General features: G+C 39.6%; 1 protein-coding gene across 1 annotated transcript in view; it reads right to left on the bottom strand.

Moving 5' to 3' along the window:
• Positions 1–925: 925 nt before the first annotated feature.
• The window catches only part of snx17 (sorting nexin 17), a 35,225-nt gene continuing 8,282 nt past the window's right edge, over positions 926–27,868 (bottom strand). Inside the window, exons 3-15 of the mRNA XM_088324622.1 lie at positions 23,807–23,924; positions 18,868–18,932; positions 16,618–16,728; positions 16,438–16,528; positions 14,805–14,892; positions 14,084–14,153; positions 13,908–14,000; positions 12,678–12,881; positions 7,785–7,913; positions 7,538–7,615; positions 6,834–6,908; positions 6,698–6,739; positions 926–5,452 (exon numbers count right to left, since the gene is read on the bottom strand). Coding sequence (XP_088180748.1) covers positions 5,333–5,452; positions 6,698–6,739; positions 6,834–6,908; positions 7,538–7,615; positions 7,785–7,913; positions 12,678–12,881; positions 13,908–14,000; positions 14,084–14,153; positions 14,805–14,892; positions 16,438–16,528; positions 16,618–16,728; positions 18,868–18,932; positions 23,807–23,924 — 1,284 coding nt within the window. The 3' untranslated portion in view covers positions 926–5,332. The remainder of the gene's footprint in view (positions 5,453–6,697; positions 6,740–6,833; positions 6,909–7,537; positions 7,616–7,784; positions 7,914–12,677; positions 12,882–13,907; positions 14,001–14,083; positions 14,154–14,804; positions 14,893–16,437; positions 16,529–16,617; positions 16,729–18,867; positions 18,933–23,806; positions 23,925–27,868) is intronic.

The raw sequence follows: 27,868 nt of genomic DNA on the forward strand, positions 1-27,868 counted from the left end.
GAAGCCATAAAATAATAAAATAGTTATTAAGGTTTTTTTAACCTGAAAGTTGGCTAAAAGTTGATCAGCTAAAGAGCTACAGCTAGATTACCTAAAAAAATAAAAGACCCAGTTAGGTTCATAGACCTAATTTCAGGTTGGAGAGGGGTAGGGACGGGAGCTAGGTTTTGGGCTTCAAATGAGTGTGTTATTTTTTTGTTCCAAGATAGGATTGGGGCTAGGGCTAGAAACTAAGGTTTAGGCTCCTTATCTGGGTCATAAACTGAATTTTGACTTCTGAAATAAAGTTGGTGCTAGGGTTACAGTTAGTGTTAGGTTTAGGATTAATAACTAGTGTTTTAGCTCCATATTAGGGTCCTAAACTTACTGCTAAAGTTAGATGTAGGGCTAGAAGCGAAACTTTGGACAGCAGCTCAAGAGTTTCAAACCAATTTTAGGGTTCCCAAATAAGATTGGAGCTAGTTAGGGTTTAGGTTGCAGATTTTTTTTTGTGGTTGAACAGTCTCTTTAACCCTACTTCCAATGATTAACCAGGTAATAACATAGTAATAACAATGTCAATTTTGGGGGAAATGCATATCAAACTGGGTGCCCTTAGCACCAATAGTTGGTTGGTTGGATCCCTTAACCATAAGTGTTGTAAGGGCCCCATTTCTTGAGGTGTGTCTTGGGCAAGTACAGCCTGTTGGCGCCCAAACCTCTCCAATAAGTCAAGATAAAGTGGCTCTCCTCTTGAAAGATGTTGGAGACCCCTGAAGGTAGCTTATTGGGCCATCTTGCCAGCACTCATTTTCAGTTGCACTACACCATACAGCGATATTTAGTGATCAAATAATACACACAGCTTCTTTAAAAATGAGCAGAATTTGCCACCCCCCCACCTTATTCCAACTAACACAAAAAATGAGGCATCAGAAACAGTGACTGAACAGGTGAGACCATTTATTATTGTTTTTCTAAGCATCAGTGACTATTGCTTATGATTGAGATGTTGCGTTTTGTTGCCAGCTAGCAACACTTTCCAAGTTTTTTGTAAAAAAACAAACAAAAAAACAACATCAAATTTCTGCTGTCTGAAGACAACACACACACACACAAAAAAAACATTGAAAAATAGAACATTCTAGACCAAGGCCGGGCAACTATTTGGATTCTCGGGCCACATTTGGTTAAACAATTTTGCCAAGGGCCAGTCCTGGAGACCTAGTTTTTTCACTTATGAATAAATATACATGCAGACATCTACATGTTATATTTCTTTACATTTATCCATTCAAAAACAAACAATCATTTCTTTATTTTCGAGGGCTTCAAAACCAACAAAATATTAGGTCCCAGTTTTAAGCACTGAATTTGATACTGTATTAATGTTGTATTTCTGCAGTAGAATTTTTGTTTTTCTGAAGTACAGTAGCATTTCTGCAGTATTTTGTATTTGTATCTATGTAGAAGTATTTTTAAAAAAATTCTGTAATAGTTCTAAATTATTGTTTTTGTAGTATTTATTTTGTATTTAAGTCATATTACAGTAGTTGTATGTATGTAGCATTTTTGTTGTAATATTTCTGGAGTATTTTTGTATTGTAGTATCATCTTTTCAGCATGATTTTTTTTTTTTTCAAAGTTTGATATTTAGTTTTGTGGTATTTTTATAGTACTTCTATAAGTATTTTTGTTGTAGACACACAAAGTGGGGGCAACGTTGACACCCCCAGAATTTTTTTCATGAGTAGTACTATATTTACTGATAAATACATTTTCATTATAAGTTTACGATTTTCATTTAATGGGCAGGATGGTAAAAGCCAGAGGGGCCACATGTGGCCTGCGGCTGTAGTTTGCCCACCCCTGTTCTAGACTCAAGTCTGTTTCTCCGAACGCTTCTCTGAGGTGATCGTCACGAGCTCGTCGACAAAAGAAAATCGGAAGAATCTGTTGACTACAAAATAAACAATCACGTTAGTTCATTTCTGCTGGCGCCCTCTTGTGAAATGAGTTGGAACCGTTTTTAGAATACTTTCATCGCAAGTACAGCGTATAAAAAAAGTGGCGTAAAGAATGTTCATTATTGTGCAAAATGCTGTAGTAATGAGAAACCTCTTCGAATGAAAAACTGAAAAATCGGACATGGATTCAGACATTTTGCCCAGTACTCCCACTCCCTTTCCATAAAACCATTTGAGCATTCATTTTGAAATACCAATTAAAAACTACGGAACTCAATTGTAAAATATACTTTTAGTAGTGCATTAACCGGTTTTAGTAGTGAGGACACACTTAAAACAACAGTACAGTAGACCCGTGGAATGTTTTTTTCAGCCCATTGTTATTAGTATGCGTCACAACACCATGAAAATGCTGATATACTATTGGCTGAACTCCCTCCTACAATGCCTTGTTTTGTTCAGTTCAAAATCTCTCATAGATGTACTTTTTGTACTGTATTTATTCACTATGAGTGTCAAAGCTTCCAGTGATGCTAAAGGGAGAAGCAAAAAAAAAAACACTATAACCATTCTCACTATTGAAATGGCTGAAATCCCACCCACAATGCCTTTCTCTTCATTCAATTTAAAATCTTGTCTTAATTTGGAGCGACACACTGCTGTGGTTTTGTATTATATTGATTAGCTTAACTTGGTGTCACTTACCACGATTACACTCCAATCACACTTCTCCCTCTTCACTATTTAAACACTCAGTTTCCTTGTGTTTCTGCACTTAGCTTCCGCACCAACCTGAATGGGTTTTTGCAATATTTGAAACATTTTTATCTGGGGTACCAGTGGTTAAGAACTCGTAGGTTTCTATCCCCCACCATATGGCATCTTCACTTTACAACCCCTCCGCCTCAGAACAGATTAATGTCATATCTCGTGGCTCTACTGTACCAAGAACACAATACAATCAATTTAGCACACAATTCTATAGATGCTCTTTATCTTCACTAACTTTCTGTGCACTAGTTACTAGAAAGGTAAAACCAGGTTACTAATAATGACACGTGTCTTACAGTCTGGTGTACTACGAACTAAGGAATGCTACGTGGTAACAATGCTCATAAGGTTTTCTGTAAATCCCTAAATTATCACAAGTTCACTTTTTTTCTAGTGTGCAAAGTGCAAGCAGCTGGGCCAAAGCAGGCAACCTCATGATTAGTGGAAGAAATCGACAGGCGACCGCTAAAAAGGTAAGGCTTCAAGACTGGAGGGGCACTGGACACATTATTTGGTAAACATAGCCATACAGTTTAAGAAAATAAAAAAATAAAAGTCATAACACAATGGGTTACAGAGATTGTGACAGTGTAGAACAGGGGTGGGCAAAGTACGTCCCGCCCCGCTCTTTAACCTGGCTCGTCGAACGAAAATGGTAAAACTATAAAAATGTATATGATGGTAAAACAGTACCACTAATAATATTTTTATTTCGTCTCGGTGGCAGTCTTGTCCCCAGTATCCCTTCGCCCCCTCCTCGATAAAACTATTTTTTTAAGTATGGGTACTGTGCTCCAAGCTAACATTCAAATAGCTGGCTACATTTTGCTGTACTTTTTTAAAGATATTTTTCATGAATCACTTCTGAGCAAGTCCAGGGCGGCAGTACCGCAGGAGGTAAAGCGCTCGTCTTGGGACCAAGAGATCGTAGGTTCCATTTTCGGCACCTCTGTGTTATATGTCGAATTGTCCTTGGGCAAGACACTGAATCCCTAATGCCCCCGGTAGCTGGTAGTTGCCTTGCATGACTGACACCGCTATCGGTGTGTGAGTGTGTGTGAATGGAAAAGTGTGAAGCGCGTTGGGAATTCTTCATAGACTTGAAAAGCGCTATATAAATGCATTTATTCATTCATTTACCTCAGTGGTTCGCAAAGCGGGTGGTTCCGCCCCCCTGGGGGCAGTGGAAAGATCAGGGGGGCGGTGAGGAAGACGGGTCGGTAGGGTGACAGCAGTCCGAATTTGAAGTCAGAAGTTTAAACATTTGTTTAACGATTTGTACACAACATGTTAGGGCTGCACGATTGACCGAAATCGAATTGACATTGCGATGTGACGTAGTGCGGTTGTGTATTTTTTTTTCAAGGTTTTGTAGTGAGTGATGGAGTTTTTTTACTGTTCGAGTTTTAAAAGCGCCGACCAATCAGAGGCAAGTTTCAATGATGGCACAAAAAATATAAACGTGATTCCAAGCACCACACTATGCCACACCCACCGTGTGAGCTCATTGAGTGTCATGGCGGACTCAGTAAACATAGTCGCAGAGTCAACAAACGAGAAGGAAACAAAGCTTGCACCGCAGAAGGGCGGTACATCACTTGTTCGGACCTATTTTGGTTTTGACGAAGCGGACGTGGAACAGAAGAAGATGCCCGTTGCAGGAATTCCTCGGGGAGCCAAGGGGCGCCAGCCTGCTAAAGTTTGGGAACAATTGATTTACATTTTGAGGTTTTTAAATGTATACGATCACATTTTGGGGTTAAAATGAGGCAAGTAAAATACTGTATAACATGTCTTTCTTTCCAATTGTTTGAAAACCAATTGTATGAAATTAATCGTTTGGCATAACAAAAATTAAATTGCAACATCAAGATGTTTGTTTGCTTGCATTTTTATTCTTAAATGCCTTTGAGAAATATTCATTTTTCTATTGACCGTATTTGAGATTATATATTTTTTTTAATCTAATCAATCTTTTTTTTTTTCCTGGCCAGGCCCCTCTGGCAATTTCTTTAACTTAATGTGGCCTCGGACTCCAAATAATTGCCCACCCCTGGTGTAGAGGCTTTTTTTTACAGAGGAAAAATGAATGCCTGTTATATTGCCAGTCCACATTTTTGCTGCGCCGTTTGTGTTCAAACCTTGATGACAATTCAACCTGTTGAGTTCACAATGTGTGTCATGAATTTTTAGTCGAAGCAGAAAAAAAATCACCCTGAAATGTTCTATAGAATCATAGGCAGGGTCACTTGCATCTCAAGGCGACGCCTCATTCAAAAGAATAAAAATGCTAAAATTGCGACCATGAAAAGCAGATGTCTACAAAATAGTGTGTCCAGTGAGCATAGATAAAAAGCAGTGAATCCCAAACCTGGTTTTGGCACAATCCATTTCCCAATAAATCTTTTCTTGTGCTCTCATTTGTGGAGGTTCTGTGGACCACTTTGAGTCTTCATCCATGTTGACCGTCGCAATAAAATCTGCTGACCATATGGCGGGAAATAAACAAAAACTGTTCCCAAACCGAATGCTAAAAACCCTGCTGAGGCGCGCATGTTGCATCGGACTTCGGGAGTTACGATGAAGAGGACCAGGAAGCGGATGAGGGTTAAAAGTTACAAGTCGTCGTCTCCGATGCCTTCGAAAGCGTAGTTGCCGTGGAAATCGCCACCGCTGATGTCGTTGGCCGAGTTAGAGGCGCTGATTCCTCGCAAGGACACAGAGCTCAGCTTGGTCTAAAGAGTTCCGGGAATGACAGAAGACACAATAGAACACATTAGTATCACCTGCGAGCAAAGGGTGGTGATAATAATTTTGTTTGGGATCCATGTATATTGGTTTGCTGTTTGTCTGTCCACCCAAGAAAAGGGTGAAGAAGTTTAGATATCGCCACCACCTTTCGCAGGCAGCCGATTCGGAACAATATCTTTTGCTGACTCGGCAGCTTTCCCAGGAAGACATACTTCTCTCCCAGGCCAGAACAAGTTTGGATCACAATATTACACAAGCAATCAGTTGGGTTACTCTAGAGTTGAAAATGTAAAAATAACTGACTTAACACATTTGGTTTTGCTGACTGTTTCAGCAGTTTTCTAGCAGAATTACATTCCCATCTTCCTAGGTTGAAACATACCAGAAAAAGTTGACTCAGCAATTTTGGTTTTGCTGACAAAGCATTTTTCCAGAAGGACATTCCACTCCCCCAGGCCAGAAGAACACTGAATATCAACACTATGTTTAACACGCAGTCAGATAGATACCCCAGATGTGAAAACTAACTACAAAAACATGTTACAAAAATAGCACGAAAGGAAAAAAAATATACTACCTGAGAAAATGTTATTAATTTTATGGCTACTTATATAATTTTGTAAGCATTATTACAATTATGATGACCAAGAATGTGAGACAAAGCTAAAAAAGTTATTCTAAAAGATTTTGTGGCATTAACTTCACTCATCCAAACTGACCTATAACGGACTCTTAGCGCTCGTCTTGGGATCAAGAGATCGCAGGTTCGACTCCCGGCTCTTCTGTGTTATATGCCGTAGTGTCTTTGGACAAGACACTGAATCCCTAATGCCCCCAATGCATGGCTGACTCCCTATTGGTGTATGAGTGTGTGTGTGAATGTGTAAGTGTGAAGCACATTGTAAAGCGCTTTGGGAGGTCTTCATTGACTTAAAAGGCCCTATAGAAATGCAGACCATTTACATTTACATTTTAAACTGCCAAAAAAGCTGACTTTTAGTTTTACTGACTCAGCAGCTTTCCCGTAAAGACAATCTACTCCCTAAGGATCTCCAGGATCACAATCTTTAGCAAACAATCAGGTAGATCCCTGTAGTGAATGACCCTGCATAAAAAGAAGAAATGCCACCCAAAATGCTTTCGCGTCTCACTGGCGGGATGCTTTAATGGCACACAGACATTTTATTTACATAATAAAGTAGATTAGAGATATATATTGTTGTCCTCACCGATAATTTGATGATCTGCTCGCGGCTCTGGTCAGGAGAGTCCTGGATCAAAATAGAAATGACAGAAGAAAAAAAAAATCAATAAGCCAGATAATGGGAGAATTGTGTGTGGGTAGGGGCAGGTTCTGAATCTCACCAGAAGTGGGGGTGATTTTACAGCCTGCTGACAGTCAGGTCGATGCATGGAACCATTGTGTCGTTTCCTTAACATCTAAGCAAGAAACAAAACAATTTTTAGGCCTTAGTACTAGTTTTGTATAATCTAATCTTTATTTTCGTACTGTTCAGCAAACTGAACCGGAAAAAGATGTGCCAGCCTCTGCTCTGAGTAACAGTCGACCGGGGATAACAGATAGCAACAAAAACAGTGCAGTTAATTTTAGGAAGGCCAGCAGTCCAAATAAAAAAAAAAGTGCTCCAACGGTTGGTCCCTTCTCTCAGCAATATTTGACTGGGGATAATGGATCACGCCCCCAACAGCGCATTATGGCAGGACAGAATGGCACGCCACCAGACAAAGGAACCTTCTGCTGGTCCCCCATGGATTGCAGCCTCACAAGTGCACTTAATTCAAGGCAGAAAGAATGTAAAAAAGAGCCACCATGCATAACACAAATTTTCTCTTGTTCTCAACAATAGTTGACTGGTTATAATGGCTCACTGCCACAACAGCGCACTTCATTTTGGGCAGAAGTAATGGCAAAAAAGAGCTGCCAGGCCTGACATAAGTGCTCACAGCAGTATGCTTTCGGGGATAATGGATTGGGGGATATTTTTCAACCTGAGATGCACTGGGGCTGCAAAGTACAAAGCATGAAGTAGCGAGGGGTTATTGCGTACCTTTTTGATGCTACCGCCAGATTTCTTGACCATTAACTCGTCCACCATGGACTGGAGGCAAATACTCATCATGATGGCCTGAAGTCACACATGAAATTGACATTTTCAGGCACATTGTTTTTCATGATTGAGCACAGCAGTTTTCTTGTATGATATAAATGTATGTATTTGACAAGCCTCGTATTGTCTAAAAAGCCCCAAAGGAGAACTTTAAGAGTTCAATTGGGAATGATTAGCCATTACTGACCTGCTGGCTAGTGATGGTGACCCAGCGCAGGCGGTCTTTGCTCATAAGATACTCGAAGGCCAGCTCAAGTTTCACGTCACACTTTGCTGACGTGCACGGGTTGTTGGTGCCGTTTGCTACAGGAATTTGCTGTAAAACAATACAAAAAAAAATGACTTTCTCTTGAGCTAATAAATGTTGGCAGATATTCCTCAGATTCAATTTGATGAGCAGCGAAGCATCAAGTGCTGCAGCAAATGGGAACCTCAAATAGAATGGGCGTGGGGGGTTGGTCTGAAGACAGGGGATAATGACGGTTGGAAAATGAGTAGGGATTTATCACCCCGTGAGAGAGCTTGGATGGCTGTGGGGGTCTCTAACGACGCTCCGCCATATTTTAGTTGCCCTTTGTTTCTCAGTTGGAAGGGAAGAAAGATAATGTCACAATTACGCATCAAAAGAAGGAAATTGTACCATATATTTTGTACAGGGGGCCATATTTTGTCATCTTATGTTTAAGTCAAATGTTTTAATGTCCCAAGCAAAAAATAAATGATACAGATATTTTGTTATGAATGTTGAAATACATTTGGGGAAATTACTGTACGAAATTCTATTTGTATTTGTTTCATTAGAAGATTATAACTTGTTTTTATCAGAGTTGTTTATTACCAAAACACTAACACCATCCATCCATCCATCCATTGTCTTCCGCTTATCCGAGGTCGGGTCGCGGGGGCAGCAGCGTTAAAAGGGAAGCCCAGACGTCCCTATCCCCAGCCACCTCCTCCAGCTCATCCGACGGGACCCCGAGGCGTTCCCAAGCCAGCCGAGAGACATAGTCTCTCCAACGTGTCCTGGGCCGCCCACGGGGCCTCTTGCCGGTGGGACATGCCCGGAACACCTCCCGAGGGAGGCGTCCAGGAGGCATCCTTATTAGATGCCCGAGCCACCTCAACTGGCTCCTCTCAACGTGGAGGAGCAGTGGCTCTACACCGAGTCCCTCCCGGATGACTGAGCTTCTCACCTTATCTCTAAGGGAGAACCCAGCCACCCTGCGGAGGAAACTCATTTCAGCCACTTGTATCCGTGATCGAGTTCTTTCGGTCATGACCCAAAGTTCATGACCATAGGTGAGGGTAGGAACGTAGATCGACCGGTAGATCGAGAGCTTTGCCTTTCGGCTCAGCTCCCTCTTCACCACGACAGACCGGTACAGGGTCCGAATGACGGCAGACGCTGCACCGACCCGTCTGTCGATCTCCCGTTCCATCCTACCCTCACTCGTGAACAAGACCCCAAGATACTTGAACTCCTCCACTTGGGGCAAGACCTCCTCCCCGACCCGCAGGGAGCATACCACCCTTTTCCGACTGAGAACCATGGCCTCGGACTTGGAGGTGCTGATCCCCATCCCGGCCGCTTCGCACTCGGCTGCGAATCGCTCCAGCGAGAGCTGAAGATCACGGCCTGAGGAAGCCAACAGCACCACGTCATCTGCAAAAAGCAGTGACGCAATGCTGAGGCCCCCAAACCGGACTCCATCCCCGCCAAGGCTGCGCCTAGAAATTCTGTCCATAAAAGTTATGAACAGAATCGGTGACAAAGGGCAGCCCTGGCGGAGCCCAACCCTCACCGGGAACGAATCCGACTTAGTGCCGGCAATGCGGACCAGACTCTGGCACCGGGCATACAGGGACCGCACAGCCCGGATAAGACTGTGCGGTACCCCATACTCCCGAAGCACCCCCCACAGGGCCTCCCGAGGAACACGGTCGAATGCCTTCTCCAAGTCCACAAAACACATGTAGACCGGACAGGCAAACTCCCATGCACCCTCAAAGACCCTGAAGAGTGTATAGAGCTGGTCCAGTGTTCCACGGCCAGGACGAAAACCACACTGTTCCTTCTGAATCCGAGATTCGACTTCCTGGCGGACCCTCCTCTCCAGTACCCCTGAATAGACCTTACCAGGGAGGCTGAGAAGTGTGATTCCCCTGTAGTTGGAACACACTCTCCGGTCCCCCTTCTTAAAGACGGGAACCACCACCCCAGTCTGCCAGTCCAGAGGCACTGTCCCCGATGTCCACGCGATGTTGCAGAGGCGCGTCAACCATGACACGCCCACAACATCCAGAGCCTTAATGAAGTCCGGGCGGATCTCATCGACCCCCGGGGCCCTGCCACCGAGGAGTTTTTTGACAACCTCGGTGACTTCAACCCCAGTGATACGAGAGCCCAACCCAGAGTCCTCAGGCTCTGCTTCCCCAGAGGAAGACGTGCCGGTGGGATTGAGGAGGTCTTCGAAGTACTCCGCCCACCGATTCACAACGTCCCGGGTCGAGGTCAGCAGCGCCCCATCGGCACTATACACAGTGTCGATGGCACACCGCTTCCCCCCCCCTAAGACGTCGGATGGTGGACCAGAATTACTAACACCATTATATTAATTCATTATAATTCAGTGGTGGGCCGTCAGGGCCTGCAAGGAATTCTCTGCTGACCTAAAAAATATCGGAAACATTCGATGTAATTATATTTTGTTAATGAATACTTAAGTACGGTAATGTCTGTCAGCTTACTTTCATTGCTTTTCCCCTATTTGCACTGCTTTTAGATATGTGCTGTCATATTAAGGGTTTAACCGATCACATTTGAGCCATTATTGTTTGCTGGGCTCAGAAATGTACCTAGAGGCCTTCACTCGCAGATAAGAAGGCCCATGTGAAGTTTAACAAGGACAATGAAACTGTTGGTTTAGCCAATCAGATTTTAAGTTGGCGACATCGAGGTCTTCTTGCATGCGTAAGGAAATGTAAGTTAGGGGGCGGCAATACACCAAAGTCTTAAATTTATTATTCTACTAAATCATAATACCATTTATTTATTCACTCTACAGCTAGGTCAGCAACCTATCTATGTCTTTGTCTTGAAAAATATGGTCTCTTAAAAAAAATGTCTATTATGGCTCTTTGGGTCAAAAAGGTTCCCGGCCCCCGGTTTATCAAATTTGTTTTCTTATAATCAAAGCTGCACCAGTGAGCTTTAATATTGAGCCAGTTGCAATGGAGTTAATGTAGACTGTGCATGACTTATTGGAGCTCAACGTGACGCACGCTTGACAAATGTTTGTCCGCTCTCCCAAATGGAACAAGGCACCCTCATAAGAATGCACTGCAGGAAATGAGCAACCCAGATTTTCTTCTTTGCGTTTGGATCGTTATACAATTGAGGCTGAATAGTGAAGTCATTGGCCCAATTGGGAGGGCATGAAAGAGGCTGTGCAAAAACAAATTGGCGTTCTCTCATTCACCAGTGGAAACATACAGCATATACTTAGACATACACTCACACAAAAATGCCCACAAACATGATATCATTGATAGCCAGTAAACAATTTAGATCCCCATCCCTTAAAATTAAAACGCCAGTTTTTCTAGAATGCTTATTTTACAGCAATTTAAAAATGAATAAATCACATTTGACATTGATCACTGCTTTTTCCCCCATTGATTCAATAATTTTACAGATTTACATTTCACATCACACCCAACACTGCTTTAGACAGTTACTGTTTCTCCTTTAAAAAAATAAAATCACACACAATTCTTATTTTAGCAGATTTAAATGTTAAAGATTTGCAATTTAAATCTTTCAACACATTAATTTTACTTGGGGAAAAATTTGGAACGTGATAATAATCCCTATGTACACAAAAAAATAAAATATTTACCATTAAAATACCCCCCAAATTGTTTTTGTAAATTTCACATTTTTAAGAATTTTCACAAAATAGTATTTTCTCAGCAGCACGGCGCAGTGGTTAGCGCTTGTGCGGCACAGTTCATGTCATGGGAACCTGTTTTGGGTTCAAATCCAGCTCCAGACTTCCTGTGAGTTTGTATGTTCTCCCCGTGCTTGCGTGGGTTTCCTCCGGGCACTCCGGTTTCCTCCCACGTTCCAAAAACATGCATGTCAGGTGAATTGGCCGGTCCAAATTGTCCCTAGGTGTGAATGAGCGAATGAGTTGTCTGTCCCTGTGTGCCCTGCGATTGGCTGGCAACCAGTTCAGGGTGTCCCCTGCCCACTGCCCGGAGATAACTGGGATGGGCTCCAGCCCCCCCGCGACCCTAATGAGGATAAGCGGTACGGCTAATGAGATGAGATGAGTATTTTCTCATTTTAAATGGTCTATTTCTTAGAAAGGGTGAAAATTGTGCCTTTCAACTACAAATCTTTAGTTTACTGTATAGCTTATTAAGAAATATGCATTTTCTATTAAAACTACAAAAATATGTAATGCCCATTTTTGTATAGACAATGTTGATTGTTCCTTTTAGATAGTTATGGTGCATTCGTGCTATCTGCTGGACACTTGCAGTAACAACAGGTTTGCTGAGCAATTTCTATTTTAGTAAGAACCACTATTGACTTAAAAGCAAGTACGAAAACAATTTTAAAATCTGAAGATTTATTTTATCCATTTTGAAATATAATTATAAATGTTTGGCAAAATCTGATAAACTAATGTGAAAATTGTCAAAACAGTTGAGGGGATGGGACAAAAATAAACTCGATTTTTCCCGCCAGCTTTTTTTTCTCTTTTCTTTTTAGATAAATTTCGGGGAAAAAATAAAATGTCAACAACACTTAGTTGCAGCTTCTACACTCGCACACTATACACGCATTGAGTACCGTAGACAAAAACGCGCAAAGCACAAAGCAAGAGAAACACGCACATGTTATAGACAAACATGAATTTAGTGCAACACTCACACACCTCTATGTGGTCAGCCGCGTCACAAACCTATTACCATTAAGTAAAGACCAACTGCACACAAGCGGGTACACACAAACACCCGCTGACATTGCAGATGCAGCCGGAAACACTTTAAACATACTAATCAGACTTACGGATGAGGTGACTCTCCAGCAGCGCATGCGCGTGACCTTGAAGCTGCCCTCCTTCATCTGCTGGTTGGGCAGCCTGACATGGAAGTTGAGCTCGTTGTTGCCGGCCCCCACGATGACTTGGCAGCCCTTCTCAGGGAAGTCGGTGCCGCACGGGTCGAACTTGATGAAGCCGTAATACTTAAGCGTCTGGGCTAGGTGGATGAACTGAAGACAGCGAGGGGGACAAACGCACAAAATCTGTCAGAAAGGATTCTAGACAAAACAGGCCTTTAAAAAGCAGTTTAAGAGCCTTCTGCTACAAAGCCATTAAAAAAACAAACTTGACCATGGTCATTATAAATCCCTACGTTTGCAGTGTTCATTTCATATCTGATAAGCTATTGTGGCGATCTGGTTTGAATTTACTTGAATGCCGAATGCCTTAGTAAGTGTAAGTAGGGTGAGTGTTGCTACCAAAGCCTACTGTAGACTACAAAATATTTTATAATAATTCAAACAATAATCTATCCATCTACCTACCCTGGTCATATCCCTCGAGAGGGGTGACCAACAGCAAAACAAACACATACAGAAAAACAAAGAAAATTGGGAAAAAAAAGGAAAAAAAAAAAAAAAAAACACACACACACAGAAATTATACAAACAATAATAATAATAGAATTATATTTAATGTCCATTTCATATAACATTTCAAATAGTATATTATATTTAATAATACATGAATCCATGGTTATAATTATAGTTAATTGTCGTGATTATTAACAATCCCACTAACACTAATGACGTATTTAAGGTGGGCGAGGGTCAGGAAAAGTTATTTCTTCTAAGCTACTGTAAATACAGACTGGTCATCTGAGCCACGTTCCTTTAACTTGCTGGCATGAAAAGGTATTTTCCTTGTTACTTACAGGATATGGACTGGCAATGTATCGGAGGCGAAAAAGTCACACAAAAAAACTCCACAAGGTGGTTGCACACTCTATGTGTAGCGCCAATCAAAAGAATGCTTTTTTGTTGTTGTTGACTTCGATTCCTCTTGCACATACTTTGTGCTTATTTAAGATGTTACCATCTACGACCTTCAGTCAATCAGTTGTTATAAACTGCAATTAATTCTGCCATTCAGTCTCAACAACCCACGCGAAGCTTGGCTACGTCACACTTGTTTACAAACACGGAAAGGGGTCTATTGGAATCTACGTTTAAATCAGAGATTTGTGTTGATCATACTTCTTTCTTGGAACCTTTCTCCTGCAGGGACTTTAGCTGCCTATGCTGATCTTTGTTGACGAGTATCCAGCCTCGCTCGATGTCAGACACAGTCTAAATCGACACGAGAAACAAGTCATTTGCATTCATTAAAAATGATCAAAACAATACATTTAAAAAAAAAATATTTTTTTTACCTGGGAATAGAGCAAGTTGAGTCCAACTCTGTTATCCATGACATCACTGTCATACACCATGTCCCAATAACTATAGAGAAACATATCCAATAAACACTTTACTCAAACAAGACTGTCTTTCAATTTCAGCAAGCACGCATTTCTCCAGCACACTTCCTATTCCTGTTGTTTTCTTTGGCTCTTGCACACTGGGGGGTCTGTTAGCCGTTCAACATCCAAATTTTTGTGGGTTTCAAATTCCATCTTCCCTGGCTGTCCCACATGTAGGGAAAGTAGGTCAGGAGGACTTAAATTGCCTCGAGGCAAAAGTGAGAGTCGATAGTTGGAGCTTCTCAGCTGTGAAGACACCATTTGAAGGAAAACAAAAGATAATTTAACGACTATTGAAAAGTTAACTCCAACTGTTAAAGTTAACTTTAACAGGGTAAGACACAGAACCACCAATGGCTCCTATGAACAGGTGCCTTGCATGGCTGCCTCTACTATCGGTGTGTGTGTGTGTGAATGGGTAATTATGAAATACATTGTAAAGCGCTTTGGGAGGTGTTCAGTGACTTAAAAAGCGCTATATAAATGCATTCCGTTTACCGTTTGTTCATAGTTCTGTGGCATCAAGATGCCATAAGATTACGACCCCCCCAAAAATAATTTTAAGGCTGAAATTTGAAGCTGTTAAACCTTCTTAGAGACACTGCACACATGGAATCCAAATGGATATTACCTTTTCCGTAAGAGGATGTGAAATTCTGGGCTGTGTAAGCTGGTGATCGACACGTAAGGAAGCTCAAACTCTTGAAGCTTGCGGACAACTGCAATAAAATGGTAAGAACACACCGATGAGGTTTGGAGGCTGGGCATTTGAAAATAAACCTAAATTGGGTCCAAAAGGGGCCATCAGAATGTATCAGTCGTACATTTGAGTGTAATCCAAAAGGTTAGGTAAAAGGAACAGGCTACAAAATAACCCCCACAAACTCAACTGAAACTTCAATCAGATTTCAATCGGTTATCATACCACATTTACAAAGGACCTTGTCTATCTAATATCTTATCTTATTTTCTCTGTTTTGGTTACACCTAACTTTTATGAATTTAGCTGCGAATTAGCACAGCGCAGGGGTTGGCAACCTAAATGTTGAGCGATATCTATCTACCCTGGTCATTTCCCTCGAGAGGGGTGACCGACAGCAAGACAAACACATACACAAAAACAAAGAAATAAAAAAGGGAAAAACACAAAAAACTTGACTGTGGCCAACCGAAACGCCCAAACAAGTTAAGCACCTCGGCACCCAAGTTGGTCATGCTTTCGTCCCTCCAGATGAAACGGGACACAAGAAAGCGGGCATGTCACCCGGGTCAAAGTGACACAACACACTCTTCTGTTCAACAGCAGGGCCGGACAGCCTTCACTGGTTAACCCCTGCCGCATCATACGGGTGCCCTGCCAATCCCTTAGAACGCGTCCAAACATTCCACTATCCTTTCACAACACCTCTCCACTCATACCCATCACTAACAAGAGTTCTAGCTTCCACTATATTTAAAATAACTTGTATTGATTTAAAATTATAGCCAATGCAAATGTAACAGGCCCGCCCCAATAGTGAACATGATTGGAGAGGAAAAAAAAAACATTGGGTCAACGATAACCCAAAAGGAACTGACCGAGCTATTTGCATGATCCAACACTTAAACAACCAATCATTTCACCGCTTCATTCTACCAGAATAGTTAAATAGCCATTAGTTAAAAAATAACCCAATTTGGGTCAATCAGGGATTTATCCGATGATTAGGGTAATTTGACCCTAATCACACAAATAACTACCCGCAAAATTTGTCCAATTTATTTTAAATAACAAAACAAAATAGTAATTTTGTTTTTAACAACACCCCAAAATCTGTTTTTTCCCAGAAAAAAAAATTGGGGTCGTTTCATTTAGACACGTGGATCCAGGTAGAGGTTTGGCACATTTTTGTTTGGGTTATTTTTGGGCCAAGTCTATTAGAAGTGCACATTTTTATGTTATTTAGCAGAACCAAAACTGGCAACGACAACAAGCAAAAAAAAATAGCCGGATTCGTTGGGGTTATGCAATTAGAACATTAAGAAATAATCCAATTTAGCATTATTTCATGCTGAAGTAATGATAATGTACTTAACACAATTAATTGTGTGTGAAAGTAACATAATATATGTGTTCCTGATAAAAAGACAATCTCTAAGAACATCTAGTGCAGAACATTTGCCACGATAAGCAGCATGCAATCTTATCATCAATGATGAAAAGGAAAGTCCTGAGTAGGGCGCTGATTGCGCAAGCGAGTGTTGTTGGGTGTTAGGTAACATACATGTAAGTCCTCCCTCTTCTCCTTCATGCACAAGGAAGAGACTAAAGTAGGCCACGAGGTCTTCAGGGAGGTCCAGTTTGGTTGCAACGACCTTCAGGAATAAAAAACAAATTCTCAAACAATTCAGGGAACACTCTTGACCTGAGAGAAAAACCAACAACAGAAAAACAGCTCACTTACATCCAGCACGTCCTCGGTCTGATCAGAGCTCAGAATGTTGACCGTCACCTTCTGACCATCGGACAAGCAGACGTCCAGAGGGACTTCCTCTGTCGGAATCTGCTGAGTCTCCTGTGAGGGCCATAATAGGGTCCGACAGGTTAGCAATTGATGTAAAAGATAACAACGTAAAATATGTTGACACAGCATTAAGAACTAACTACTTGACTGTCATACAGCAAACAAATGGAAATTACATTGAGCCAAAATTGTTTTTTTTTAAGTTCTGAAGCACTAAAAATGGATCTGCTTGATTAAACAAAAATATATGACAGCAATGGGAGAATGAATGGAAAGTGTAATAGCACAAAAGCAAACCCTAATTTAACATATAAGTGTATGAAGATCACTAATACTGTAAATGGAAAACAATCAAATGGTAAACACTAGTCAAGTAGTACCCTTTTCTAACCAGTTATATTTCCTAATTTATAAGTTTATTATCGATTATTATTTTTGTTTTTAATATTAGACACCTGCAAATGAAACTGCATAGGATGCCAGTTCAATATTTTGAACTGTTCACATCATTGTCACTTTTGGCCAATCATGGAGCTGTTCTTTGATATCCACATCCTTTAAGGCAGACTCACTTTTGCAACTACTGAGATTTCTTAAAAAGAAGAGTTTAGGGGAGGGCCTTTAGGACAAGTTGGAATTTCTTATCAGAGGTTTGGGCTCCCCTGTTCTCCTTGCAAGTTCAAGTTCATTCTTCTTTCGGAGTCTAAAGAGAAAGAACTTTTCACACTTTATAATGATGCAAGACATGGTAATTTTTTCATATGATTGTTAGAAGAAGCGTCCAAAGTCCTTTTGGGGACGGGTCATGTATAAGCCTTTTGCTTCAACCAGTCATCTTCTTTTTCTATTCAGGCTCATTTTGTGATGTGATGTTTCAAAAAGGAAAACAAGAAAAAATATGTCAAAAAAATAAAATCCATTGATGTATTTTCTTATTATTTTGAGGGTTTAAATTTAAATTTATCACTGATGAGAAATAAATATCTGTTATGGCAGACAGCATGTAATTTCAATCAATAAAATTATATTCAGCATCATTGATATACAGAGACCCTTCGCTACTTCCTGCTTCGGTTAATGCTGGTTCACTCCTTTGCAGATTTTGAATTGATTTTGTCTTTATTGCCATTGATGTCATTGCATCGTGCATTGTGTTCTGACACCAAGGACAGGTTAGGGAGGGGGGTCTATGTTGGGTAGGTGTGACTGTGTGCAAGACTGTTATAGGCTGGTGTGTGCTGTCAGTAAAACAACGGGCAGCTGTGTCTCTAAACAAACTGGGAAACATAGCGACTGACAGCTTTTAGCGGCTTGTTCCATTAAAAAATAAAAAATAAATTAAAACGGATTCTGAGAAAAGTCCAAAAAGCGCAACGAAATGGTGATCACCAGCGGGTGCTCCATGGATTATTATCTGGTTCCAGAAATTACTAGGGTGGCGTCGGTGAGAAGGCAAGAGCGGTGCTGCTGGTCTGGCCTACTGCTAACGTCGAGGCTAACAAATCTTAGCCACCCCTGCAGACCCTGTATCCTGCCAGGTCTACTAGCTGTAAAATGGTCGGGCTACAAATGGTGGGAAACATTTAGGATGGTTTTATTTTAATGATCGCGCAGATTTCGCTTAATTTGAGGACACCCGATTCAAGCGCCCAGCAAGCTGGCAACTCTCTCGATTACTTTCTTACACTCCGCGAAGCCCTCCAATTTTGTTTTACTTTTGTATAAGGACAATAAAACCATTCATTCAACTGCAATTATGTGTTGAATTATTTGTAGATCTATAATTGTTACTTTGTTGCAGCTACTCGTATTTACAAGGTCCTTTGTAAATGTGGTATGATAACTGATCGAAATCTGATTGACCAATACTGATCTTGAGGTCAGTTTAACCTATTGGGGGCTTTTTATTAAGGTGTGATGCTACATTGCAGATTTTCACATTTCGCGGGTGGTTCTGGTCCCCATTATCTGCGAAAAATAAGAGATTTCTGTATTGTGAGCAGCAGATTATAAAACATGATTGGTAAGCAGAACAATCTCCCGTTGTACTTGACTGGTGGCGCAAGCAATGAACATTGAGCATCTGTTTGCCAAGTGAGAAGGTATTAATTAGTATGCTTGAGAGGCCTTCGTTTGCAAAAGGTGTAGATGACGCATGCGCTGCTGTCAGGTGATAAACAAGGCACCAACCTGCTGTGCTTTTCTTAGGAAGCTGTTGAACAGCTCACTGGATCCAAGCAGCGGATCCTGGCGCACTGTCAGAAAGAGGAAACGCAACAATGACTCAAAAAAGCCGGCATTTCAACAAAGATCGCTTTTATTGGAACGTTTAACTAAATATAAATGATTACAGATGGTCATCACCCTCCCTGTGTGTTGTGTTATTTTGTACTATGATGAAAGTAAGAGTGCAAATTAGATTACTTTTCATCTGATGATGCAGAGATTTGTTTTTTTTCCCCTTCATAGGAGCAATTATACAACAGAGAAAACTTTTCCACCAAAAACGGCGTTGACTTGCGGACTTTGAGCAAACTTAGGCTCTAACAACGCTTCCTTGTTCTGCGCCGGTGGGTGAGAGGATTAAAACAGACCTGCTTTGGCGTCGCCACCAGTTCTGCAAACTTGTTTGTATACGCACAAGGTTCAGCTTTAGGGTAATATGCTTAACAACTGTAAAAGAAAGTCCACGTTTGTGCGCTGGAGCGTGATGTGAAAAGCAGACCAGGGATTTATTGTTTACCTAAAACATGAATGGGATTAAAATTGCAAGGGAAACTAATGTTTCTTAAAGGCAACTTTTCAGTTTGACTCTCAGACGACAAAATATCTGGTTTTACTGTGTCTTTGTAGGCAAAGCTTCTTGAGATCATTTTTTGGGTTTACTGCCATGTGAAATTGATTTTACCCGGCCCGCAAACTTCATAGGAAATACCAGTATAGTATAGTAGTTCTATCAATAATTGATAATGACCTTAAATACCTTAGTTTGTATGTGTCTGATGTGTGTTTTTCAGTTTCATTTACAGTCTATTGTAATTTCTGAGTCTATGGCAACGCCATCCATTTTCATCGCCAAGTCTAGATTGCTTTGTGATTTCAGAAGAATATCACTTAAGTTTTATTTAAATCTAAAGATATTTTTTTTTTTTATCCATGAATATTTTTAGGTTAATCACTTATTAATATTTGTTACTGAATTAATATAGTTATAATTGGAATTGAAAATGTTAGTGTCATCTTCAAATATGACAAATTTTAATTAACATTAAGCATATCAATTGAATTGCTTCGGACCCAGGCCGAACTCTGGTATTTTACAAAAAATGTCAACTTTCCCATTTTCACGTATTTTTACTCCCAGTCAATTATCCTTGAATCCATATTAAAGCCATTCCCTTGATACCATATCGGTCCAGTTTTTTTGAATAGTATAATTAAATTAACCAAAATCTATGGGAATCAATATCACTATGCTCGAGCACCCCCAAAAATGATAACACTTTTAAAATGTCTTTGTCCCTTATAAAAGAAAAGGATGAGCTTAAATACAATAAACACGAGATAAAAATGTATTGTAAAGCGCTTTGGGAAATCTTCATTGACTTGAAAAGCGCTATATAAATGCAGACCATTTACTGGGTGCGGCTTATAATCGGATGCACCCAAAAGTCCGAATTTTACAGTAGTTTTTTTTCCCAAAACCGTGCAGCCCTAATTAATGATCTGAAATATTTTTAAGTCAATATCTCAGCTATATATTTCTTGTTTTCTATGCATTAATAATGGCTATTGTTGTTGATCTGTTTGCCCTAAAACCATATTGACTTTCGATAATTAATTTATGCTTATCTATAAATTTGTCTATTCTATTATTACAAAGTTTCTCTAATATTTTAAATAACTGAGGAAGCAGAGATATCCGTCTGTAGTTTGTAAAAATGTGTTGTTGTTTTTTTCATTTATGTATATCGGTTTAACTTTTGCTATTTTCATTTTATGTGAAAATGTCCTTGTTAGAAATGATAGATAACATATCTATGTCAAAACAATCATTTTATTCTTACAGTTTACCATGTCCTTTATCTCTCATTCAGTCAGTTCACACAAAAACATGGTCTTGGAATGTATTTTTATCAGTGACTCGGAACGTCTACTACCCCACTCAAAGATATTTGCAACTAGTACAGGTCCAAAATTTACAAAAAAAAAAAAAATAATACATTGAAATTTAGCCACGATTTGATTTCAAATTATAATTGTCACTGTTCTTGTCAATGAAATAATTTGAATATGCATTTCTTTCTTTATTACAGTATTTAATATTTTTTTATATAATAAATGAGTATATGATAACTTCCTACTTGCTCTTAATATGCCTGTAAATTTGATGTTATACGTTTTATATCAGGATTGGGCTTTTTTGGGACTCAGTTTTTCTATATAAACGGTTTTTCTTCTTGTAAGCATGGTATAAACCCTTAAGTTAATATTATTTGTAAATAAATTGACAATAAGTATTGCATTATGTGAAGTAATTCTACTAGATCTTGATATAGTTTGGTATAAACTTATGCTGTACATTCTGGTAATGTAGGCATCAGTGGTTTTATGGTTGTTTGGATTCATCAGGTCAATGTTGAAATCTCCACAGATTAATCGATTTTTTTGTTGCTTATTGCTGAATATGTTTTTCGAGCCCAATTTGTGAAAGTTTCTAGACTTGTGCCCGGTGATCTGTATACACAACTGGCTATAATATTTCTCCTTTTTCGTTTATAATTTCTAATGTAGGCATTCAGTAAATCATTGATTACCAATGACATGTTTTCTATTATTTTAAATCTCCATCTCTGCACGTATATAGCAATGCTTCCACCTGTTTTGTTTGATTTATTTAAATAGTTCAAATTATAGTCATTTAATTCAAAATGGACTTCCTTTTCCCCATTGAACTAGGTTTTTAAAAACGTCAATAACAGTAAATAGGTTCACAAACTGCAGTTTTTTGTAATTGCTTCAAGATTTGCATACATACTTCTACTGTTGAGGTCAATCATTGAGAATTTCCCTTCGGGTTTAATATAACTATTTTCTCATCTCATCTCATCTCATCAGCCGTACCGCTTATCCTCATTAGGGTCGCGGGGGGGCTGGAGCCCATCCCAGCCATATAACTATTTTATTCATTTTAAATATAATGGTTGGTTAGATCCTTTAACCACGACTGTTGTTTGAGGTACCATTTACTGTACGCCCACCCCTCTCCAGGCCAACATATTTATACCTGGGAACCTTTCGTGTATCAGGCGAATGTGCCAACCACTGCACTACAGAATACTTAAGATAGATTAAATTAACTGGTTGCCAGGGTCAAAGTGATCATCCAGTTCTAAATTATTACAGACAGTGTTTTCCATACATCTCCGTGCCGATAACTCTTGGTCTAATATATTTTGAAGGAGTCTGTCATAAATGTATTTAGGTTAGAAGTCTTTACATGAGTTTATCCTCACTGCCTTGTTACTGCACACCAATTGCATCACTTACATTTTTATTAATATTTATAAAGTTATTCTCAGTCAGTCTAGTGCAGGGGGTAATTTGAGTCTGATATATTTTTTACAGTTCACAACCCTTGTGCTCTGTATTTTATTTTGTCTCCTTAAGAGTCTAGCTATTTTAGCTATGTCAGCTTTTTGCTTTATTAAGTGAACATTTAGATATGCATTAGCACCTTTGAGTTTTCTTCCCAACCTTGTTTTTCCAGTTGGTAAATCTCAGGATTACAGCTGGGATATTATTCAGTCTCATTGGGAGAGGGTGAGAAGCTCCAATAGTGTGCATGTTTAGTTTTATGTTTGTAGATGTTAGGAACACCACCACTTGTTCTTCCGCAGAGTTAGCATCCTCTTTGCCCTTGCATACGAGTGGGGTTTGATTTTCAGCCCGATCACAATGACATAATTGATTCTTGAGTATTGGTCAAGGTCTTCAACTTTTCTTTCTAATACAGCAATTTTCTTGTCCATCTCCACAACACACATCCTCAGCTCCAACACCTCAGTCAAAAGATCAGGTATTATGTCTTGTTTGTTTTTAATGTCATTTACTTCCTCTGTTAAAAACTCCAGTGAATTTTTTTTTCATATCCTCCGTCTCGTCCAATGCAGTATTTTTTTCCGGCCCCATGATCAAGTCCGCTCGAGCTCTTTGCGAATTGTCACTGAGTGTGTCGGCTAGCCTGTCAGGTGTTATGAGGTAAAGTAAAATCCTATTTCTTACCCTATAGAATTGTACCATTTTTGTGAGCATAGCTATAACGAAAAAAAAAAAAAAAAAAAAGAAATCACTGAACCCTTAAAAATGGCACTACCTCATTAAATCTTTTAGGTTGACAGCAAAACGGCAACTCTTGGACATGCCAAACCAGGGGTCTTTAACTCGCATTTTGGGGTCTAATTGCTGCCCTCGGGAGGATAGTTTGAGGCCCCCATCTTAATATGAAAAGATCAATGCAAGTGCAGCCCACGTGAATTACAGATTCATTTGTTACCGACAGCGATTCTTTAAATTTTTAATGTTTTTATAATTAAAGATTTTGAGTTGAAAACTTTTTAATATATTTGAGAACAGTGGAATGTTTTTATCAGAGCTTTTCTTGTGGAAAAGCCCATTTGGAACAATCTCACCCAGACCCGAATTTTGGCAGGCCCCCAAGTAAATTGAGTTTAAAACTCCGGTGCCAAAACAATCTTCATAGTGAATTCCTTGAAAGGATCCATAAACATGTCAAAACTAACCATCGAAAGAAGTTTTGATTGGTTAAAATATTCCTAAAAGGCAACACCAAAGGATGACAGACATGCATTTAATTTTATGATGTGACCCTTATATAGGTGGCAGAAGAAGCTGTTTTTTTATTTATTCCTTTTTGTTTTTTCCCAATAGAACACATAAAACAGAGAAAGCTAACTTTCAGTTCCAGACTAGTAAAATAACTACTTCTCACCTCACACTTGGACAAAGATTTATTTGGATGACCAACGTTGCTGTTGCAAAGAGTCTGAAATTGCAACTATATAATATACATATGTTCCTGAATAGTGGTGGATGCTAAACAACTTACCAGCCTGCATGTACTTTTCCAGCTGCTCTCGCCTCTGCTCCACTTCAGCAAGAGTGAGTGTGAAGATCTTCTTTGGGGGAAAGGAAGGCACCACATTGCTGCCATATTCCTTCTTTATCTGTGGATGCACAAAGCAGTCCTTGAAGTTTGATGGGATTACCCCTTCGGTGGTGAAATTAATCAGTGAATGCAAGCATGTCCCGGATTCAACCCAACTGTAACACAGATGGGCATTCATTTGTCCATCGGTTGAGAAGGCAACAAGAACTTTACTTTTGGTTTTGGATTATAATAATCTCTTGCTGTATTGAAGTTTACTTATCGCGGTTTCACTACTTCGGTTATTTTCATCGTGCATTGTGTTCTGAATTCTGACTGGCTACACAGTCGCCCTTCCCTTTTTCTGCCCGTGTATCAAAAACATTGCAGTCTAAGCTGTGCATATACATAAAACAGCTTGATGAACGTACGCGCAAATCTTTTTTAAATTACTGTTTCTCTAAAAACCATCATGTCAACAATTTGTTTTGAACTGACTGTGGCCGGGCCCAAAAGACAGGGAAACATGATTTCTATCGCCAACAAAGTTGGACTTCTCCAAACACTAAAGGAAGATAAAAGCAGTTTTCCTCAATGTCCACATAATAGCGACAAAATAACATCTGTGGTAAAGTTAATAGTTTTAGAACATTTAGAATTAATCTTTCATTTTTAAGATTGCCTGCCAAAAAAAGGAAAAAGTATAATGATGATGTATAGTCACACTAGTATCATTGGTGCATAACTCACATGTTTGGGCTAAAGTGCCAACCTGAGATTTTTGCCTAAATTAGGATACTAGAGAAAGTGTTTTTTTCTGTGCAAGTGCTCAAGTCGGTGAACCACTCATATGTGCAGTATAGTAAGCAATATTATTTAGAAAAATTATAATTTGACAGTACAGAAGGTATTTGTAAAAACATTATAAAGTACAACATTTTAATTTGTTGTTTGAATTTCTTTTTTCACGCCACATTATTGTTTTCTAATAAGGTCCAGAAGATGGCGACAAAATTTTATGTGAAGTGGCTCGTGTCTTGAATTAAGAGTGCAATATAGCAGCAAGAGTATGTCTTGAATTGTAATTTGACAAAGAAAAAATTTGTAAAGAAAAAAAGGTTTATTAAGTACCGTACATGTATTCATTTTTATTCATTAAACAATTGCTTGAGCCTGTAAATTGTGTTTCTTCATTGGTTTCGACGTATAATTAAGTATTTAATAATAAATAAATAAACGTTTCTACTTTGTGTTGCATGTCGAAGTGTCCTAGGGCAAGACACTGAATCCCTAATGCCCCCAATAAGCAATTAGGTGCCTTGCATGGCTGCATATCCGCTATTGGTGTGTGAGTGTGTGTGTGAATGGGTAAATGAAGCACATTGTAAAGCGCTTTGGGAGGTCTTCATTGACTTGAAAAGCGCTATATAAATGCAGACCAGTTACCATTTATTTACCATTCATTTTATGGGTTTTGACTACTGTGTGACCTTTTTGGAATTCAACCGGATTACAGTACAACTTTGACGTATATAGCGTTGAATAGTATTGAATGAGTTTTTGATCTTTAAGTCCCATGTGTTGCATTATTCATCGTGTTTGAGTTGCATCCCAAAATCACTCACAGGGTGACTAAAGTAAGTTATAATGTCTCAACAGTGCTTTTGGTGTCCGAATATTCCAAACACATTCAGAAGCATCTTCAGAAAGTGGAGCAAAGTTGAAAGTGATCAACGCTGCCTTTCTTTGTTATTATTTTTAAGTGTTTGCCCTACTGGAAGCCGTGGCCTGATCAGTGCACTGCAGACGAGTGCATGGATCCTCCTCCATGCCCTGTTGCTAAGCAACTGTCAAAAAAGATGACATGTACACAAGGACAGAGACACAAGAGTCAGACAGCCAATACTGACTTCACGGTCAAAATACCAAATTCAGGGTTTTTACTCCCACGCTGGAAAAAAAAATGACATCATGACATCTGCTTTTTGTCTTAAAAATAAAAAAACAAACACTGTACGTGTAAAAATACAGCTGCCAAGACAAAAAAATCCCGGCACTTTTAACCAATCACAAACAAAGGGACAAGAGATATTACTTAATACTGTAAAAATGTCTTTATTTCAAGAAAATTGAAATTCCCACAGCAAATGTTACACTAAAAAAGCTATAATTATCCTTTAAAACAAACATTTACAAACACCTTTTTACTATTAGAAATGCAATCTCTCCCCTTTAGGTATACAACTTTGCTCATTTATAACATTTTCTGTTTTTAGTAAAATAGAAACAATTATCTTGTATAGGAGGTGCCAATGTTTTTCTTAATTGTAACTAACATACAAAAAAACCCACATTTTTCTACGGCCATTTTTCACTGACAAGAAAAATAACAGTTATAAGTTATAGTCATCGACCAGGTCCGACAATTTTGCTTATTTTCAGCATTGGTTCAATATGTCTTACTACAAAAGACAACCTCAAATGTGAAGAAAAAAAAAAGGAAATACCGTATTTTCCGCACTATAGGGCGCACCGGGTTATAGGGCGCACCCCCAAAAAATAGTTTTTGGTCCTATATCTTCCATAGATAAGGCGCACCGGATTATAAGGCGCTACAATGGGAACGTCGACAAAACAGTCAGATGATTCAGTCCAACTGATTACCCCCTTAACATTCCCAAAGCTTGCAAAGAAGCAAATACGTGTCGTAGACACGTGCGGATGCGGTGTCCGTACGATGTCACTCAAACGCGTCGTTTCAAAAATCATTCGGAAGGTTAAAGTCTTGGGATTCAAGAAACCCCAAACATTTCTAAGTTTCTATTTTCTTTTTCGCTCGCATCTTTACTGTGCATATGACAATAAACACTTGGAATTGAGTTTAATTCACTCAACTCATCACAGCAACATCAAGATCATTCTAAAACAAGATACCGGGAAAATATAAAGCCGCATAACTCACCTAAGTTCTCACGTTCAATAATGATACGCAATCATGGTCTTCTTACAACCGTGAGTGAAGTAAATCCAGGAGAGTAAATTATTTGCAGATACAGACTAATAAAACATGTTTCTTTATGGTGTACTTTAGCAAGCTTGCTAAGCTTGCTACGCCATTGCTAAACTCGGCCAATTGCAAGATTTGTTTTGGTCATCTAGCCTATTGGAGGCTCTGAATAATTTCAGCCAATAGCGATCGATTTAACTGATGATTGACACATCTTTTTCGGCCAATTGCAGGGTTTGGTTTGGCCATCTATCCAATCCGAGGCTCCGAATAACTTCAGCCAATAGTGATCGATTCAAATGATGATTGACACATTGGTTAGCCAATGAAACGCCGGTATATAAATCCCAGCATACACCGCGGACTTGCTACGCCATTGTTAAACTCGGCCGATTGGAGGGTTTGTTTTGGCTCCGAATAACTTCAGCCAATAGTGATCGATTCAAATTATGATTGACACATTGGTTAGCCAATGAAACGCCGGTACATAAATCCCAGCATACACCGCGGATTTGCTACGCCATTGTTAAACTCGGCCGATTGGAGGGTTTGTTTTGGGCATCTAGCCAATCCGAGGCTCCGAATAACTTCAGCCAATAGTGATCGATTCAAATGATAATTGACACATTGGTTAGCCAATGAAACGCCGGTATATAAATCCCAGCATACACCGCGGACGACTTCGCGCTCGGGGGAGAAGCTAGTCGGCGGCTGTTGAGTACCGGTAAGTTGCGAGACCTTGCGAATTTAATATTGAGCCATATATAAGGCGCACTGTGTTATAAGGCGCACGGTCAGCTTTTGAAAAAAATTAAGACTTTTAGGTGCGCCTTATAGTGCGGAAAATACGGTAATATAATATTAACCAATAAAAACACTTATGGTGTGTTCGGGGTACTCAGCTAAAATATATAATATAGTCACATAAAAAATGTTTAGAACAAAGTTTATGCTACTAAATTACTACAATCGAAACCATCTATGTACATCCATCTAGTAGGATGCTGCTACTAGCA

This window comes from Urocampus carinirostris, chromosome 20 (assembly GCF_059441175.1).
Source record: "Urocampus carinirostris isolate Australia breed hairy pipefish chromosome 20, RoL_Ucar_1.0, whole genome shotgun sequence".
Lineage (NCBI taxonomy): Eukaryota > Metazoa > Chordata > Actinopteri > Syngnathiformes > Syngnathidae > Urocampus > Urocampus carinirostris.